The sequence below is a fragment of the Erpetoichthys calabaricus genome, chromosome 10, assembly GCF_900747795.2.
Source record: "Erpetoichthys calabaricus chromosome 10, fErpCal1.3, whole genome shotgun sequence".
Lineage (NCBI taxonomy): Eukaryota > Metazoa > Chordata > Cladistia > Polypteriformes > Polypteridae > Erpetoichthys > Erpetoichthys calabaricus.
Window position 1 is genome coordinate 166,019,614 of NC_041403.2, and position 19,408 is coordinate 166,039,021.

At 42.8% G+C, this 19,408-nt stretch overlaps 1 protein-coding gene across 4 annotated transcripts in view; it reads left to right on the plus strand.

The window, feature by feature from the left end:
• The window catches only part of patl1 (PAT1 homolog 1, processing body mRNA decay factor), a 90,963-nt gene extending 71,760 nt beyond the window's left edge, over nt 1-19,203 (plus strand). For 2 of the 4 annotated variants that reach the window (XM_028812405.2, XM_028812406.2), the window contains 7 exons: nt 656-715; nt 9,435-9,589; nt 10,001-10,160; nt 10,408-10,566; nt 12,803-12,894; nt 13,141-13,290; nt 17,473-19,203. In XM_028812405.2, the coding sequence (XP_028668238.1) occupies nt 656-715; nt 9,435-9,589; nt 10,001-10,160; nt 10,408-10,566; nt 12,803-12,894; nt 13,141-13,290; nt 17,473-17,494 (798 nt within the window). In that variant the 3' untranslated portion in view covers nt 17,495-19,203. Of the gene's footprint in view, nt 1-655; nt 716-9,434; nt 9,590-10,000; nt 10,161-10,407; nt 10,567-12,802; nt 12,895-13,140; nt 13,295-17,472 lie in introns of those variants that run through there. The other 2 variants (XM_051932416.1, XM_051932415.1) reach the window with 2 other exon arrangements.
• Nucleotides 19,204-19,408: the final 205 nt, after the last annotated feature.

The following is a 19,408-nucleotide window of genomic DNA, read 5'->3' on the forward strand; positions in this document are numbered from 1 at the left end:
TGCACCCATCATGCAAGATCTTGGTGGAAAATTAATGCAACACTGGATGGAACTAAATCTTGTGACATTGCAGAAGCTTATCGAAACAATGCCACAGCGAGTGTGTGCCGTAATCAAAGCTAAAGGCGGTCCAATGAAATATTAGAGTGTGTGACCTTTTTTTTTGGCCAGGCAGTGTATATATGAGTATTGAAGGAGCGTGAAGTTGGTCATTTAGAAGTTAATGCAAGAACAACCGCTTGAAAATGAGAAAATGTCAAAATTTAGTCATGAGTGATGGGAACCCAACAGAAATCTGGCCATCAGGGAGCCATTAAGTGGTGCTCTGGAACAGTGCTTGCAATAAATTATGGCTGAATCATTCTGATGAACACATTACATATGTAGTGAGACTCGCTGTTTCAAGTGTACTAGTTTTGAAAGTACGTTAAGAGCAGTACAGCATCACAAATTAACACTTTCCATCGAGACAAACTGAACTGAAACCCTATTTCATTTTTTCTGTTGGCGGCGGTTTCCGTGGCAGTCAGGTGCTGCTTAACAAATTGCACAACACATTGAATGCTTGACATTCTAACAGAAGCCCAGGATCTGGAATGTCTTGTTTACAAGAGCTGGCATCACGATCTCTAAACATTCTATTCTTATTTTACAGGAGAAACGAGAGAAACAGGTTTGGAATAAGAGGCGCCAGATCCTTTACACAATTGAGAAGGTAGGCTCTTCTGACATTCAAGATATGTAGAGAAATGGGTAATGAGTGATGTGAGAAAAAGAATTGATCCATGTTAATTAATCAGTAAAGTTTTGCCATTGGTAATGCCAATAATTCATTAAATTTACTGGTAAGATTCCACCTTTCTTCCGGAAGGAGCTGTTTCCGTCCGCTAGATTTAAGTCAAGGTAACTGGAGCCCACTCATTTTAAGAAATGAAAAAACAATTTATTGATAAACAGAAGAGTTACAGGAATATGATAACTGCATATACAGTGATTCCTCGCTATATCGCGCTTCGTCTTTCGTGGCTTCACTCCATCGCGGATTTTAAATGTAAGCATATGTGAATATATACCATGGATTTTTCACTGCTTCGCGGATGTCTGCGGTCTACAGTACATGTGTTTCCTCAGTTGATTTGCCCATTTGAATTCAAACAAGGGACGCATTTGAATTCAAACAAGGGACGCTATTGGCGTTTAAGCTCCTGGGTGCTGTGCTAACTCTCGAGCGTCTCACGACCATTCTACAAATGGCAAAAGATCTCCAGACATCAGTTGAAGAATGGGACCCGCAAATGATTCGTTCTTTGCAATTTAAAAAGTTGCTGCTCCAGGTTCACATGGAGGACTCCCCTTGTGTCGGAGTGAACTCTTGGTCTTTGCTACATGATCCATTGTCTGTAGCGTGGTATGATGCTGCCTCCTTCAGCTCACTGTTAGGCCAGGGATATACTTAACTATGCATACGTAACGCATGAAGTTGAGGACGCTGCCGCCAGGCCAGCAGTGTTCTGCCCATACTTGTGTGCGTACTTTTAAGTAAATCTGGAGGATTACAGTAATCCCTCCTCCATCGCGGGGGTTGCGTTCCAGAGCCACCCACGAAATAAGAAAATCCGCGAAGTAGAACCCATATGTTTATATGGTTATTTTTATATTGTCATGCTTGGGTCACAGATTTGCGCAGAAACACAGGAGGTTGTAGAGAGACAGGAACGTTATTCAAACACTGCAAACAAACATTTGTCTCTTTTTCAAAAGTTTAAACTGTGCTCCATGACAAGACAGAGATGACAGTTCCGTCTCACAATTAAAAGAATGCAAACATATCTTCCTCTTCAAAGGAGTGCGCGTCAGGAGCAGAGAATGTCAGAGAGAGAGAGAAAAGCAAACAAATCAATAGGGCTGTTTGGCTTTTAAGTATGCGAAGCACCGCCGGTACAAAGCTGTTGAAGGCGGCAGCTCACACCCCCTCCGTCAGGAGCAGAGAGAGAGAGAGAGAAAAACAAACAGTGAAAAATCAATACGTGCCCTTCGAGCTTTTAAGTATGTGAAGCACCGTGCAGCATGTCGCTTCAGGAAGCAGCTGCACACAGAAGGTAGCAACGTGTAGATAATCTTTCAGCATTTTAGACGAGCGTCCCTATCGTCTAGGTGTGGGAACAGCCCCCTTGCTCACTCCCACTACGTCAGGATCAGAGAAAGTCGGCGCAAGAGAGAGAGAAATGTAAGTTGGGTAGCTTCTCAGCCATCTGCCAATAGCGTCCCTTGTATGAAATCAACTGGGCAAACCAACTGAGGAAGCATGTACCAGAAATTAAAAAACCCATTGTCCACGAACCAGTAAAAAATCCGCAATATATATTTAAATATGCTTACATATAAAATCCGCGATAGAGTGAAGCCGCGAAAGGCGAAGCGCGATATAGCGAGGGATTACTGTACACCAGGTGGCAGTGCGAGAATTCCTCATGGTGTGAAAACAATGTCTGGTTTTGCAGTGTTTTGAGTTGAGGGAAGTAAGACATTAAAAATAAAAATTCTTTTCATTCGGATTCAAAGACGGCAACAGCGACACAGAAAGATGGTGTGTGAGTCCTTTAAATGTATTGTGTCATTTCGATGGGGAATATGCGACGCTTGTATTGCCTGTGTGAGAAATGGATAAAGAAAAACACCATGAAGACCTTTACATGTCAGCATTTACGTTTGACAATTTGCTTCACCACGTCGAAGCACACACAATGATCCTGTTGGAGCTGCAAGCCTGCTGTCACATGTTGATAGTAAACAACAATGCTGACGTGACGTACCAAAACGTGAACACATACACCACCCATACTTTTACCGGTAATTTCTGATGACATGCTCAGAAGAACACTGGGAGTGCATTGCAGCCATGATGCGTGTATGCAAGCGTTCTGAGCTTGAAGTATGAACCTGCCCTTAGGCTTTTTTGCTGTGTCTTCTGCAAGTGTTACTCATTTTGGAAAAGGTTGTTGGCATTGAAGGTCTCTTTTTGAAATAGTGCTGCTCCTTAGACTGGGCTCAGTCCCTGGCATACAGCTTGACTTGGCAGAGTGGATATTAAAGCTAATCAAGGACGTCCATCCCCAAGGTTCTATGCAGAGTAGCTTTCAGGCCAAAGAAAATTTGTGAGCGTATTGCTCCACATAGATTGGGTGGATTTTTACCCCAAAGAGAGCGACTCATCAGATCTGAGCTCTCCAGGAGACAGAAAAGATGAATGCAGGTTGTTTTGAAGGAAGATATAACTTTTAGTGACTGAATCAAAGTCTGATCCAGTTACAGATCCAGTGCATGCTTATAGGTGCCATATTCTGTCTCAGTTTGTGTTTACCAGTCTAAGATGAATTTGGATTCCATTTTCTCTGAAGAAGTCTCTGCAGAGGTGTCAGCCCTTTCTTATCAGATGAAGCACAGATTGCTGTGGAATACTTTCAACCTCTCTGTCTGTATGAAGGCAGTTTTGGGACAAACTGTGGTGCTACACCCTACGAGCATTACTTGGGCAATAGTGCACTGGTCACTTGCTGTCATAATGGTGAGAAAAAGGCAGTTAAAGTGAGACGGAGAGAACATTCAAACCCTTAAAAGTGTAAGTCTTTCTTTCAGAGAAATTTCAAAGGCGGCCAAAGCATTATCAAGTCTAGTTTACACCATCAAAAGGCACTTGGAATCTGGAGGAAACTGACAGGAACAGGTCTGGCAGCCCCAAAGCCACAACAGAATAGGAAGACAAGTTTCTGAGAGTTGGCGTGATGGGTGCCTCACAGGACAGCAGCTTCAAGCACAGCTTAATAGTGGTTGGAGTAAAGCAGGGCCATTTTCAGCTGTGGAGAGAACAACCACAACATTTTTCGATAGAACATGTTCTCATGCAAACAGTGTAGCTCAGAGTGCTTTACAAAATGAAATGAAACAAAGTTGTTAATATTAAACCAGATTAGGCAATAATGTTATACAGTATGTAACAAAGAAAACATCGAATGGCCAGGAGTACAGAAAACACAAAAAAAATAAAAACTCCAGTTAGGCTGGAGAAAAGTCTGCAGTGATTCCAAGGCCAAGACGTCAAGCTGCAGGTTTAACGGTTCGAGTGGCAGAAAGAAAGCCACTGGTAAAATTGGCAAATAAAAAAACGAGTCTTTCCTGGGCCAGGAACCACTGCCAATGTCCGTGTACAGTAGGAGACCACTATGAATGGGTGAGGAGTTCCAAGACCTACTGCGGATGTCTGAAACCGCTGCATTGATCGTCTTTCATTTACATACATACCTGTTATAAAATTTAATTGAAAAAATTCTGCACAATAAGAAATTACCAAAATGGTACTTTTATAGAGGTTGTTGACCAGTGTTTCCCAACCTCGGTCCTGGGGACCCCCTGTGGCTGCAGGTTTCTGTGCCAGCCAGAGTCCTAATCATTGACAACACTTGATAGCACTCGTCTCATTTCATTAGCTGGTATTATTTTTCATTTATTCCACATTCAGAAAAGCACAGCAGCATGATTTTTACATTTTTAAGACATTTAGAAATATGTGTGCTTTTGCTATAAAATTAAATGCTTAACTCTCTCTTGATTTCATTATATTTTGCCCTTTCTCTGTGTAGTTTTTCCCCTTCTTTGTATCATATTAATGACAATTAAAAATGAGCAGAGGAGACACGCTGGGCAAACAACACACAATAATCAAAGGCTGCACGTACTTTAGCATCAGGCCCACTGATTAGTAAATAATGGATTAATTAATCAATTGGAACACCTAGAAAAGTAGAATGAAAATCAAGATGAAAATATTGTTAAAAAGAAAAAAAATACATTATTCCCATATAACTGCTTGGCATTCATTATATATATATATATATATATATATATATAATATACATACAGTTAGGTCCATAAATATTTGGATAGAGACACCTTTTTTCTCATTTTGGTTCTGTACATTACCACAATGAATTTTAAATGAAACAACTCCGATGCCGTTGAAGTGCAGACTTTCAGCTTTAATTCAGTGGGGTGAACAAAACGATTGTATAAAAATGTGAGGCAACTAAAGCATTTTATTAACACAATCCCTTCATTTCAGGGGCTCAAAAGTTATTGGACAATTGACTCAAAGGCTATTTCATGTGCAGGTGTGTGCAAGTCCGTCATTATGTCATTATCAATTAAGCAGATAAAAGGCCTGGAGTTGATTTGAGGTGTGGTGCTTGCATGTGGAAGATTTTGCTGTGAACAGACAACATGCGGTCAAAGGAGCTCTCCATGCAGGTCCTATATATATATGCACACACACATATACAGGGTGGTCCAGATGCAACTATGCAACTTTTAATGCAATGCAATAATTGCATAGTTAGATCGGGACCACCCTCTCTCTCTCTCTCTCTATATATATATATATATATATATATATATCTATATATATCTATATATATCTATATATATATATCCATATTACTAACCGAGAATGCTAAACCGGATGGACGCAGGGACATCCGGCCATGGGCTGTAGCCGCAAAAAGACGTACTGCGCAGGCGCAAAAAGAGTCCGCGAGAGGCGGATGAGGAGCCGCGAGAGGGGGACAAAAGAGGCCGCGAGAGGCGGATGAGGGGCCGCGAGAGGCGGACAAGACCACAGAAAAAAGGAGTGAGCACAGAAAAAAGACAATAAAGGAGAAATGAGGCCCACCGAAAAAAGGAAAAGGCACATAAAAAAGTAGTCAAACGCAAGCAAAGCACGAAACACATTGCACACGAAACTAGACCCAAAAAAAAAAAAAAAAAAAGAGGCTCGCGCACAACAGCAAGGCACCCCCCCCCTTCCCCCCCCCCCCCCCTACAGGCACCGGACGGGACACACACCAAGAGGGGGATTCAACAAGCCCATGGAACACAAAAAAAAGAACACACAACCACCCCACAGACCCTACAAGCAAGGGATGGGATACACACAAAGAGGGGGATTCAACAAGACACAGGAACACAAAAAGAAAGAAGACGCTCGCGCGACAACAATCCTCAACCCACCCCTCCCCCCCCCCACACACACACACACATCCATAAGAAGTGACACCCAAAGCCACATATTCTAAAGTGAACATCAACACCTTCACACTAGACAACATAGGTGTCAGCATTGGTGGATCTCCTTACAATAAAGCACTATTAACCGTTCAACTGCAGAAAAGGAAACATATTAACAGTGACTGCGATCCTCCTTATTACTTGTCCATATTTCGCATGCTGAGAAAGAAACAAGTCATGAATACACGGTCACGGGTACAAAACGAAAAGGAAAGGATAACAGGAACAAACACACGAACACGAAAGAAACAACAAAATAGACGGCTATGCAGCATAGGTGGATCTCATTACAATAAGGCACTATTAACCGTTCAACCGCAGAAAAGGCTCCATATTAACAGTGAGTGCAATACTCCTTATTACTTATCCATATTTCTAAAAGAAAAAATGTCTCGACTCCAAAAACGCAAAGCTCAACTAAAGCTTCTAACTAACGATGTACCTAAAAGTAAAAACTTTATGAACTGCGTTAGATCCTACAATAGTTCATTTGCTTTTGCATCTAATGGAGTAAATATCAGGCCACCAAAAGGCAATGGCCCATACTACTTTCCCATATGTGCACAAGTACTGCATCGCATTGGAACAGTGCACCCTGAAACAAATCAACAACGCAAATATGCACAAATCTACATCCTAGATCCACATGACGCAATCTATCAATCAAAGTGCTGCATCGCAACAGGCACGGATTCAAAACGAAACACCTCCCGTCTCAGACATACGTTAACGGCAAGGAAGGCTACAACGGGCTTCTCACACAGCACAGGCAAATCGATTACAGCTCCAAAACAACACGTCCCAAATACTACACATGCAACAACGCGCCTCTCAAACGGCACGAGGAAAACATACACCAGGAAAATTCATTCGGATTAATGAATGTCATTTGCAATCATTGTCATTCAGTTCACTTCCCTGAAGAAACAACTGGCAATACAAGTAATACATTTACACGTTGTTGTCAAAAGGGTCAAATTAGACTGCCTTCTTTACATTCATATACTGAATATCTACAGAAGCTTATAACTGACGATGTACCTGAAAGTGAAATCTTTATCAACTGCATTAGATCCTACAAATCGGTATCCACTATGAACATTAACGGTGGCACTGCACGTGACATGCGTCTTGAAAAAATGTTGTTTATTGATGAATGTACAATGGCATGAAGTCACTTACTCAACACCATTCATAAACTTCTACAAACGTTTATGAATAATAATATTCGATTTGGAGGAAAGGTACTTTTATTAGGAGGAGATTTTAGACAGTGATTAGCTATTCTTACACATGCCATGCACTCAGCTATTGTTCAGTGCACCTTAAAATACGCAGACAATTGGCATTGCTTTCAAAAGATACAGTTAGTAAAAAAGATACGATGTCCAGAACCAGATCATAACAATTGCTTATTACAACTGAGAGATGATACACTCACCAATACAGCTGGACTTCAGGCACATATTATTACAATTCCTCAAGCCTTTATCTGCGACGACTTAGTTACAGACAGATTTGGAACAGCAATCTCATTAGACCAAATGCCCCTTTTAACACAACGCACTATATTAGGTCCAAAAAATATTAATGTGGAAAACATAAATACCCAAGTCATTCCATTACTTCCTGGAGAGACACAACTCTTTCTAAGCTCTGACAAACTTGACTCTGATCACAACAATAACCATCTTAAATGACCTTACAAGTTCTGACCTGGAATTACCTTTTACACTTAAACAGCGTTTACAAAGAAATTTTCATATAAACCTTTACACTGTGCCACACACTTTATTGTTTGCTTTCTATTTGCATCATCTACACCTTCACACTATTCTATATCTCATTCATACATCACGCTCTTTGTCATTCCCAACACCAGGGGTTGGCGAGCGAAGCCCCCTAGTATATATATAATACACACACACACACGGTCTCAGTTGTTTCTTCTCTCTCACCGCCACAGTTGGTGTAACTAAGCCACAATCCTTGAGCACATAAGGACCACAAGCCAGTCTTTCTTTGTTAATTGCTTTTTTTCTTGACATTAAGATAACAACTTACAGTGCAACATTATCTAAATTATTCTCTAAGGGCGCAGCCGTGGTTTGTTTCAGCACTGCTTTTACACAGACAGAAGGTTAGCAAGTAATCAACAAAAATCAGGACACCTGCAGGAATTGTTTTCATTAGCTTTCAAGGCTTTTCGTAACCTCCATAGCTGCAGAACGCTGCCAAGTTGTTAACCAATTACTTGTTCCTTGAAAAGACCGTTTGTGTAAGTCCGAAAAATGCATTATTGTTCAGTTTTTAATAACCTTAACTATTTTTTTTTAACCTCTGGCTTATCTTGGTACCATTTCAGTTTACTCGCTGGACTTGAACACAAGTGACGACTTGTAGCATGTTGATTACCACATGCAAGTAATCTCTGTACGTGTGACAATAACGACACTACAGACCCTATAAACCTAATTTATTTATGTACTTAACCTTCTACATTATGCCACACAGAGCCTGGTTTTGGTCTTGCTGCTCGGTTTTAATATCAACCCGTTTGGAAAAACTGGGCTTACGTAGTTAGCTCATTTTAAAGCTGACTTCCATGACCTTTGCAATGAAAGCCTGTCCTGTAAAAGAAGTCATGTTAGATTTTTTTTTTCCCACTTTGTTGAACCCCTTAGGTTTGTTTAGACTGCTGAATATTTGGTCTTTGCTCCAGGCTCTTGACTACCTATCTACCCTGAGTGTTGGTAGGAGGGGTGGCTGATCGTATCTCATGGAGTTACACATTTTACAATTTATATGAAAAGGATGTCCACTCCTCTTGGTGCCAGACAAGTATTAACTCCTAATTTCTGTCTTCTATATATCACAGCAGACACTAGACTAAAATGTGGCTCTGTGAGAGTGCAAACAAATGATCCTGCCTCTCTCCATACAAGCAAAAAGCTTACTTGTTACCTGCCATCATCTGTGTCTCCACTAATTCTAGAAATGATAACGTAATCGAAGGAGTAGAGGGTCTTTGTTTTCAGTCCAGTAGAAGGGCAGTCTGGTCTCAGGTGTTGTTCTCTGTCATCTCCAAGCCAAGCCACAATACTTGAGCACATAAGGACCATAGGCCTTTGTAACATTCTGCAGTAGTAGCGGTATTAATACTCTCACAAGTGCAGAGTATTTTATATCCTATAGTTAGTTATTCATGATGTTTTACCAGTAAAATGTAAACAAGGTTCAGCTGTGTTTTAAATTTGTGAGTGTACCACCTTCTTATTTGTTTTCTTTCTTGATTGTGGCTCATCTTATTCATGCAGACATACAGCCTCTTGCTGGACATTCAGGACTTTGAGAAAAAGTACGTCCAGACTCCAGACGATGAGAAGGAAGCCTTATTAGAACAGCGGAAGTCTAAAATCATGGACATGTTTGAGAATCTCCGAGGCAAGTCCACAGACACCAGGAACAGCAGGTCGGTCTTTGCCACCTCCAGCAAGTGTGCATGAAGATTGAACACAAACATTTGCCCTCACTAGATTGCTGTCTCTTTCATTACTTGAAGTTCATGTGTCAATGCTCCTTCAGTGTGTCCTGCTTTTAAATTGAGCTGAGTGATTGGGCCTGTACAGAGTTTTTAGCTTGCAGCTCTGCTAATGTTAAATTGTGAGTCACACGCAGGTCTACGAGTGCAGAATGGCCAATATGAGGGCATCAGGTTGAACCCCACTTGATCAGTCATAACAGTAACAGATGCCACAGTGGTAATCTTTTCATGGTTCTCAAGCCAGTGTGCTTTGACATGGGCTGCACATGGCTTCTTATTTCATTAATGTGGTGGTAGTTCTGTGTGGTAACGACAGTAATTAATTTTTATATTTTTCAGGTTCCCAGATGATCACTTAGTGCAAGTCATGTGCATTCGTAAAGGAAAGCGTCTGATTGGCAGGCTAATTACGTACCTTAGTATAGAACAGGCAGGAGTCGTCCTCACAGCAATCGCCAGAAACCTTCCATATATCTTAAAGAAGGATGGAGTAGACGAGGTGAGAATTGCAAGGAATGTTCAGATTACGGGCCTCTCTAGATCCAGCAGCTCTGGTAGCTTGTCTCTCCTTGTCTTTCTTGTCATCTTCCTTTCACCTGCACTGTTCTGCTCACTTTGGAGTCTCTCCAATTGATGTTCAAGAGCAGCCTTCTTTTAATTCTCTGTGGCTTTGGTTTCGTCTTGTTAAAGGATTTACTCACCCATCTACTGTTCTTTTTATTTTCCCATTCCCCTTGCTGTCTCAGGTGCTGCCATGGCTGATTGAGCCCTGCTCCCTTGTGATCCACCATCTGCCAAGTGGGCAGCTGACAGACCTGCTGCAGGACCTCAGTGGGCTCTCTGGGGCAACAGAACTGAACAACTCCAACACAAATCAGCAGCTGACAAGGGTGCTTCAGAGCAAGGTAAACGTCTGACGAGCTGCTCCTTTGTGTGGGGAAGCTGTGTGCATGCGCCATTTCTCGACATTCCTGCCATTGTAGTTGGTCATGCAGCTTGGCGCATGTTATCCCTTGTGTATCTAAATAACGCTGTGTTCTTGAGTTATGGGAGGTTTCGGGGTTACCAGTTGTGATGCATCACCATCCTGGTTTGTTCTCCTCACTTGCAATTCTGTGTGAAGTTCCGGCAGAAATGCAAGATTCCTGTTGGCTGCTGCTTGAGTTGCACAAACAGCAGTTGAAAGTTGAGCATTTGTGTGACGTTTCCCACCAGGAACATTGCATTTCTACTATTTCTCATAGCAAGTAAACATGGCTTTAGATCTTTGTTTACGAGAAAGCAACTCCTAACCCTCTCAAGGTGCAGGATAAAGGAAGATTAGCCAAATAGGAGACGGGATGTTCCCTACTTCACACCCTTTCACCTCCAATGAAGACACTCGTTTTGATATTTGATCCAGTAGAGTGTAGCTGTTGTCTGCAATACCCACGACATCACACATGTCCGGTCCACTCAGTGGTGGTGTTCTCCACTTGTAGATTAGTATTAAAATGCGGTAATGTTTAATGATAAATTCTCATACATTTTAATTTCTAAAACTTACTCCTGTTGTGTCCAAAAGAAACAATAATAATAATAATTCAGTACATCTATATTGCACTTTTCTCACTACTCAAAGTGCTTTACAGGGGGGGGGGGGGAAACCACCCATCACCAGTGTGTAGCACCCACCTGGTTGATGTAACGGCAGCCATTTTGCACCTGTACACTCGCCACACCTTAGCTCTTAAGTAGTGAAAGGATGAAAGAGAGAGCCAGTTAGACACAGGCGATGATTAGGGGGCCAGAATGACTAGGCCGTGGTGGGCATTCTTTTAGCCAGCATGTAGGCTAAAATTAGGGTGAATTTGTGAATTTCCTCTTGGGATTAATAAAGTATCTATCTATCTATCTATCTATCTATCTATCTATCTATCTATCTATCTATCTATCTATCTATCTATCTATCTATCTATCTATCTATCTATCTGTCTACCATATAGTGCCTTTCACATCTATCTATCTATTATATAGTCCCTTTCACATCTATTATGTAGTGCCTTTCACATTTATCTATCTATCTATCTATCTATCTATCTATCTATCTATCTATCTATTATATAGTGCCTTTCACATCTATCATATAGTGCCTTTCACATCTATCTATCTATTATGTAGTGCTTTTCACATCTATTTATCTATTATATAGTGCCTTTCATATCTATCTATTATATAGTTCCTTTCACATCTATCTATCTATTATATAGTCCCTTTCACATCTATCTATCTATCTATCTATCTATCTATCTATCTATCTATCTATCTATTATATAGTGCCTTTCACATCTATTATATAGTGCCTTTCACATCTATCTATCTATCTATCTATCTATCTATCATATAGTGCCTTTCACATCTATTTATTATATAGTGCCTTTCACATCTATTTATCCATGCATCTATGCATCTATCCATGCATCCATCTATCCATGCATCCACCCTACTTGTTTTAACAAAGTATGTCCAGGGCTCTTCAGTAATCAGAGAGGCAGGACTGTGGTTTTACGCCTCGCCCGAAGGATGACATCATTTTTACAGAACACTGTCCCTGTCACTGCACTGGGGCATTGGTATCCACACATAGATCACAGGGTAAGCGTCCCCTGCCGGCCTCACCAACATCTCTTCCAGCAGCAACCCACGCTTTTCCCAGGTGGTCTCCCATCCCGGTATTAGCCTGGCCCAAAAATGCTTAGCTTCAGGTTGGATGACCTGTACTGAAGCTCAAGTGTCATGGCCGCTGACAAAAAAAACAGGCCACCACTTGTGGCCGGCCTTGCACTTTCAGAACAGTCCGGTGTCGTGCAGTGGATCACTACAGTATCTCCTATATTACCTATCAAGTAGAGAAGTGTCTATTTAAGCATCGGGGCTCAATGTGGACTAACAAGTCCTTAGGATCAGCAGATGCTTCTCTGATGGTCTCATTGTCAGAACCAAAACTTTCAGGAAGCATCACTTTTTTTTTTTTTTTTAATTTTAATTTATTAGAAGAAAATGTGGAGATTCTGTTTGTTTTGTAATACTGCAGATCTGGAGGAGTATGCACTCTTGTCACACGTCTTCTGTAACAGTGCGTCTCACTTTTTTTCCCTTCAGTTTGGCCTGACATTGTTATACTTCATTCTCAGTGAGGGAGAAAGGCTACAGAGTTCTGACGACACCAGTGAACTAATGGAAGACAATCGCTGGTAAGCAACCAAAGAACCTTTTCCTTTAAGTCTAAGTGGGGGGTCCACAATTAGTCTCAACTCATTTTATAAGAAACTAGCTCCTTGTGTTAAAGTTACAGCTTGGACAGATGCTGCTGTGTAGACCTCGTCTCAGCTTATGATGGACTGTCCCATCAGGGTTATGTTCTTTCTGCCTGAGGCAGGTTTGTTGCTGCCGTCATACTGAATTTCTTTACCGCTCAGTGTTTGCTGTGTGTTTGTCAGGACCGAGTTGGTTTTTGGAGTCACCCGTGAGCTGTTAAAGATCCCGGCTGCAAGCCTCGCCAGACCAGCCTTCACACCGGCCAGCTTGTTATCTCTTTTCTCTCGATATGTTGACAGACAGCGCCTCAATTTGCTGGAAGATAAACTACAGTAAGTAAAGTGGCTGCTCGGGAGCAAACGGGAATGCCTGAGAACTGCATGAAAATGTAAAGCTGCTTGGACTGCTAAATGCAGCATAGAGGGGTAGTGGGTTTTACCTTAATAGCCATGTGACCGGTAATGGAATACAATCAAAAATATTTGATATCTTTGATATCTCTTGTCCTACGTGTACCTTCGGCATCTTTGTATGTCTGAACCTCTCATGTTTGCCATTCCTGTGAAGTCTGCTTCTCAAATCGAGACGACTTGCTTATCTCTTCTCTACTTTTATACTTCCTGGGTTTGAAGGCGACTCTCAGCGTCCCTCCTACTCGCGCACTTGCACTTCCCCTTTCTATCGCGTCAGCAAAGCCAAACTGACCAATCAGATTACACACACAGACTTCAGCAGTTTTATCACATAGTGTAGACTGACTGATGTCCTCCTTTTGTTTGTATTTCCATAACAAAATGGTTTACTTCTAAACTCCGCAAACAATTTTGTTCCGTCTTGTGTGATTGGAAATAGCATGTGGGCAGGTTTTGTTTCTGTGTGTAAGAGGAATTATGGCTGTCCTTATTATTAGCCTTCTTAATCAACTCAAGTTTCCCATCCAAGATAGATACCATTTGGTTTTCACAATATTTCCTGAAAGAGCTTGATAGGAACAATACAATTAAAAGCATTTTCACACAAAAATCATCTCCTGTGGCACACTACAAACTAGAGCTCTTATTTTCACATTTGAACTTCATCTAAATTCAGTCATATGCACATTAAAAGTTCACATTTTCAGACATTTTTGAATTTTTCAGATTTCTTTGCTTAGACCCCTATGACTCCGAATGCTTGATTGCTTGATCATCATCTCCTCCTCACACACCACTTTTAGGTGCAGACCAGTGGTGGCTGATAGCTTTTGAAACGGGGGAAGCTCATATTAGGCCTTCATCATAAAATTCATTATGTTATTTGTACGTAAATTCTGCCCTCCGTTCCTTTTGCAGAAAATGGTCTGTGACCCTGTCGTACCAATTGGCCGTCTTTTCCAGGGACTTAACCAGTTTCCTCTCAATGGCCAGGAGAGCAAGGTTGCCCAAACGATCTTGGCCCATCGTGTTGCGGGTGTATGACTTGACTCGTTTTAAACAGGAGAAGCTCCTCTCTACACCTGCTGATGTAGCGCCAATTGTTGCCACTAACGACAACAGCTTGTATAGCTAAGGCATTGCACTATCCAACTCCATGTCTTTAAAAAACACCAAGAAATCACACAGCTTACCCCTGCTCCCCTGTAAGTCATGATCTGAATATAGTACTTGAAGTTCAGCTCTCAGTCTCCCTGAGTCAAAGAAATGGCCATAACTTTTCAGCACACTTTCAAATGCTGTCAATCAAAAAAGGGGTTCCGCCCTTTAAACAGCTCCTCCAATCATCATGCAGCAGCCCAGCGTTCTGGCCCGCCCACTGCTCCATTCACTCCCAGAAAAGCCCTGGAAGTGACGATTTTGGTGCATTTATCCAATCACCGTCCAGCTTTTCTGCAGTGAAAAAAGCTCCTCTGTGCTTGTCCATAGAGCTCCAGTGAAGCTGGGCTTCAGGAGGGTTTAACGTGCTGCGCTGCACGGAAATGTATGACAAGAAAATCGCGTCAAACAATCTACAATAAATACCTGATTCTGAACGAGCTAGTCATGAAGTTGAACGCTTTCTAGTTCACTTTTATTAAAACCACTATAAATACGACAGTGCATATACAGTAATTCCTCACTTATCGCGGGAGATAGGTTCCAAGGCCGACCGCGATAACTGAATTTCCGCGAAGTAGGGACACCATATTTATTTAATTATTTAGCGTGTATTTGGACGTTTTTAAACCCTCCGTGTATTGTTTACAACCCACCCTTTACTCTATTAATAACAGGGACAACTGCTAAGCAATATGAAATCGGTAGATAAGTTTACACTTACTGTATAGCGAAGTACACGTAGCTATATATGACGTGATGATGGTGATGAATATGCTGCGCAGTAAAAATGATGATGATGAAGGTGATAATCCCCTGAATGCAGTAGCAAGAGCACGTTAATGCTGAATGAGTGAGATGAGACTTCCTGGTTAATGCAGCACTCCGTCGCTGAGCCAATCAGCAGCACACAGGAACTTAACTGCGTGCTCTGATTGGGTAGCTTCTCAGCCATCCGCCAATAGCATCTCTTGTATGAAATCAACTGGGCAAACAAACTGAGGAAGCAAATACCAGAAGTAAAAAGACCCATTGTCCGCAGAAACCCGCGAAGCAGCGAAAAATCCGTGTTATATATTTAGATATGCTTACATATAAAATCCGCGAAGTCGTGAATCCGCGAAAAGTGAACCACGAAGTAGCGAGGGATTACTGTATAAGCATTTATTTTCTGACATAGTAGAGGAAGCGGAGCTTCCCTTGTAGTCTTAGAGCAGTCGCCACTGGTGCAGACATTTGGTTGGGGAGCCTTGTTTAACATTACTGAGATTAATGGACGGCCTCAGGTGGTTTGTCGTGTGGTGGGTGCGACAACGTGCTATCGGTGCATTCTCCTCAACCTCCCGCAGCATACTGATAAAAAACAATATTAATTAAAGAGCGATAAAACACAAGGTGGAGAGTGCCAGGCAGGTATAACAGACAATAAGTTTGTATAATGTTAACGTTTACCCCCCGGTGGAATTGAAGAGTCGCATTGTTTGGGGGAGGAACGATCTCCTCAGTCTGTCCGTGGAGCAGGACGGTGACAGCAGTCTGTCGCTGAAGCTGCTCTTCTGTCTGGAGATGATCCTGTTCAGTGGCTCCAGTGGATTCTCCATGATTGACAGGAGTCTGCTCAGCGCCCGTCGCTCTGCCACAGATGTCAAACTGTCCAGCTCCGTGCCCACAATAGAGCCTGCCTCCCTCACCAGTTTGTCCAGGTGTGAGGCGTCCGTCTTCTTTATGCTGCCTCCCCAGCACACCACCGCGTAGAAGAGGGTGCTCGCCACAACTGTCTGATAGAACATCTGCAGCATCTTATTGCAGATGTTGAAGGATGCCGGTCTTCTAAAGAAGTATAGTTGGCTCTGTCCTTTCTTGCACATTGGCAGTCCAGTCTAATTTATCATCCAGCTGCACTCCCAGGTATTTGTAGGTCTGCACCCTCTGCTCACAGTCACCTCTGATGATCACGGGGTCCATGATGGGCCTGGTGCTCCTAAAATCCACCACCAGCTCCTTGGTTTTGCTGGTATTCAGGTGTAGGTGGTTTGAGTCGCACCATTTAACAAAGTCCTTGATGACGTTCCTATACTCCTCCTCCTGCCCACCATAGCGGTGTCGTCAGCGCACTTTTGCACGTGGCAGGACTCCGAGTTGTATTGGAAGTCCGATGTATATAAAGTCCAGTCCCCTGTGGTGCTCCTGTGCTGCTGACCACAATGTCAGACCTGCAGTTCCCGAGACACACATACTGAGGTCTGTCTATAAGATAGTCCACGATCCATGACACCAGGTATGAATCTACTCCCATCTCTGTCAGCTTTGTCCAAAAGGTGACATTTAAGGGAAAAAAAAGCGGTCAGAGTCTCAAGAAAAGTCAGTTAAAATAAAATAAAGGGAAACAGTTAATGAGCAGCAAAAACTGGTCACTAATTAAGGAAAGAGTTAGAATGAAACTCACAGAAGCTCTCCAGGACTGGCGATGGAGACCCCTGCTGTACAGAGACACAGCAGTGAAGATATCCAGTCTTCATCTCAGGTCCATGTCTCACATCCGTATCATCACCAGGGAGAGAAAAAATTAAAATCCCACCACACACAACTTCTACGTGAGTCGTCCGGCCGATTTGCACATTTGACGACTCTCAGAGTGGCAGTCAGTCCGTGGTCTGCACAGTCCAAATGAATCTCTCAATCAGAATGAAGGTTGTGGAAAAGAGACAGACGGACATGGAGACAGACAGACAGACAAAAGATCTGAAAGTAAAGTGACCGAGGGCTGGTGGTTGTGCAGCAGTCTCAGTTTTCCTTCCCCAAAATTTTGTTAATTTTTCTCCCTTTCCTTCCGTCCCAGTGACCGTCTGCCTGCCTGCCGTCTCCTACACGTTTATGTCAGGAAGCTCGTGTGCTCAACAACTTTTATTTATTTATTTTTTTCCTCCCCAATTTATTTTTCAGACTTTCTTCCAGGCCCAGGTAGAAGAAGTTCTGCCCCAAGCCTAAGATGAATTTGAACTCGGCGCTTGGGAACGTCCATCTGCCTGTTCTGAGTGTACGGAAGGGGATACTTCGGCAGTGTCGAGGCGTGAGAGCGAACAGACGGACGGACGGGTGGGCTTGGAGTCTCCGAAGGGATTTGTTTCGCTTTACTTCACTGGGGATTTTTTTTTTTTTTTAAATTTTTTTTGCACTGATTTTTTTTTTTTGGTTGAGAAACATGAGCCCTGAAGAAGTACGAGAAGAAACCGAAGAAATTCCCTCATCAGTTAACGGCTGTGAATTGCGTACAAAAAAAAAAAAAAAAAAAACACTCGGTGGTCTGCGCAGAAAGGGGGGCGAGCGAGGCCAAGTGCCACCTCGGGCCCTACCCGCTCCACGGGCGTTACTTTGTATGGCATGTGTTTGCGTGTGTAAGTCTGTACATACAACATAGAAAACAAAACTCTTTAACTCTTTGTTGCGTCAAGGGAAGTTCCGCTGAAGAATTGGAGACCCCGACACCGGACCGCCCGGTAACCTGGTGTTGCCTTACACCTTTTTTAGTTCCTCGCATGGCTTCTTTCTTTTCTTTTTTTTTTTTTAACGTTTTACTTGTGTTTTTAAGATTTGTAAAATGATCACATGTTGCCTCCTCAGGTCCGAGTGCTTCACCCTCCCAGTTTGCGTTTGCACTTTTCCTTTCGTGTCGTGTCCTTCGTTTTGGACACGAGGAGGAGGAGGAGGAGGAGGGTCTCCTGCTGGCGGCGTTGTCCAGAATGCTTTTGCCACATTAGGTCAGCAAATTCGGTGGAATTGTGCAAAGCTGCAGCGCTCGAGGCCAAACGTCGTCGTTGCTGCAGTGTCACCAAACCGAGGACTTGTGCGTTTTATTAAAACCTCGCGAGCTTTAGGCCGTCAATCGAAGCCCCTTCGGCCGGACCCTACAATCAGTTGTTCAGTGCGCAAAACCTGGCGTCCGTGCGAAATGTCCTGACAATCGAGGTGTTGTGCTCAGACAAGGCCGACCCCATGAACGACCATGCGAACTGGAGCTTTGGAGTTGGTCTGTCAGATTTGGGGGGGGTGCGCTGCCCAGGACTGCTCGGCAGGGTTGGCTGGGATGCGCTGCACTCACATTTATAGTCTTCCTTCCGCAGAATTTCTAAGGACGCGTTTTCTGTTGGCTTTTGTCGGTGGTCCGTGTTGTAAAGGGGGCAGCAAATGCTGGAGCTTCTCGCTGGGCTTTTTTTTTTTTTTTTTTCCCCACTAAACTCCTTTGGAATCTGGTGACTTAGGGCACCCCCCCCCCACCCCCCCCCACCCCCGTGTGTACCCCAACTAAACTGAACCCTGGATTGTGGAATTGTTTTTATTAACGATTTTTAGCCAAAGGGATTCTCCGCTCGCTCTTCTCCAGCTCACAGTTTTAATCATTTTTTTTTTTTTTTGTAGGACCCCCCCCATATATTCGGTCACACCTATACCCCCCCCCCTTTTTTATTTTATATAATGGTATTAACCAGTTTGGTAGAACGATGAGATGCGTCTGCTAAACGCTAAGATGACAGCACTTTAACGGCCAACTGCTGTAACCGATCATGAGCGCGTGTGTGCGTTCGTGCGTAACGAAGTTTATTTCAAAAAAAACTTGCAGCAGTCCCACAACTTTAAGATCTTAGATTTCTAATAAATTGTTTTCTTTACAATAAATGTGACTGTGGTTTTGTTTTTTTGGGGAGGAAAGAAAGTGAAGGCCGTGTGTGCGCAAGACTCCTGTGTCTCACCCACCAGGTGGCGCCACTTTTCAGCTACACAGCAAGCTGAGCAGAGCATCATGGGAGGCTTTAAACAGTGGCACTGTGCCCAGCTCAGAGGGTGAAAGGCAAGATTTCGTGTGTGTGTGTGGGGGGGGGGG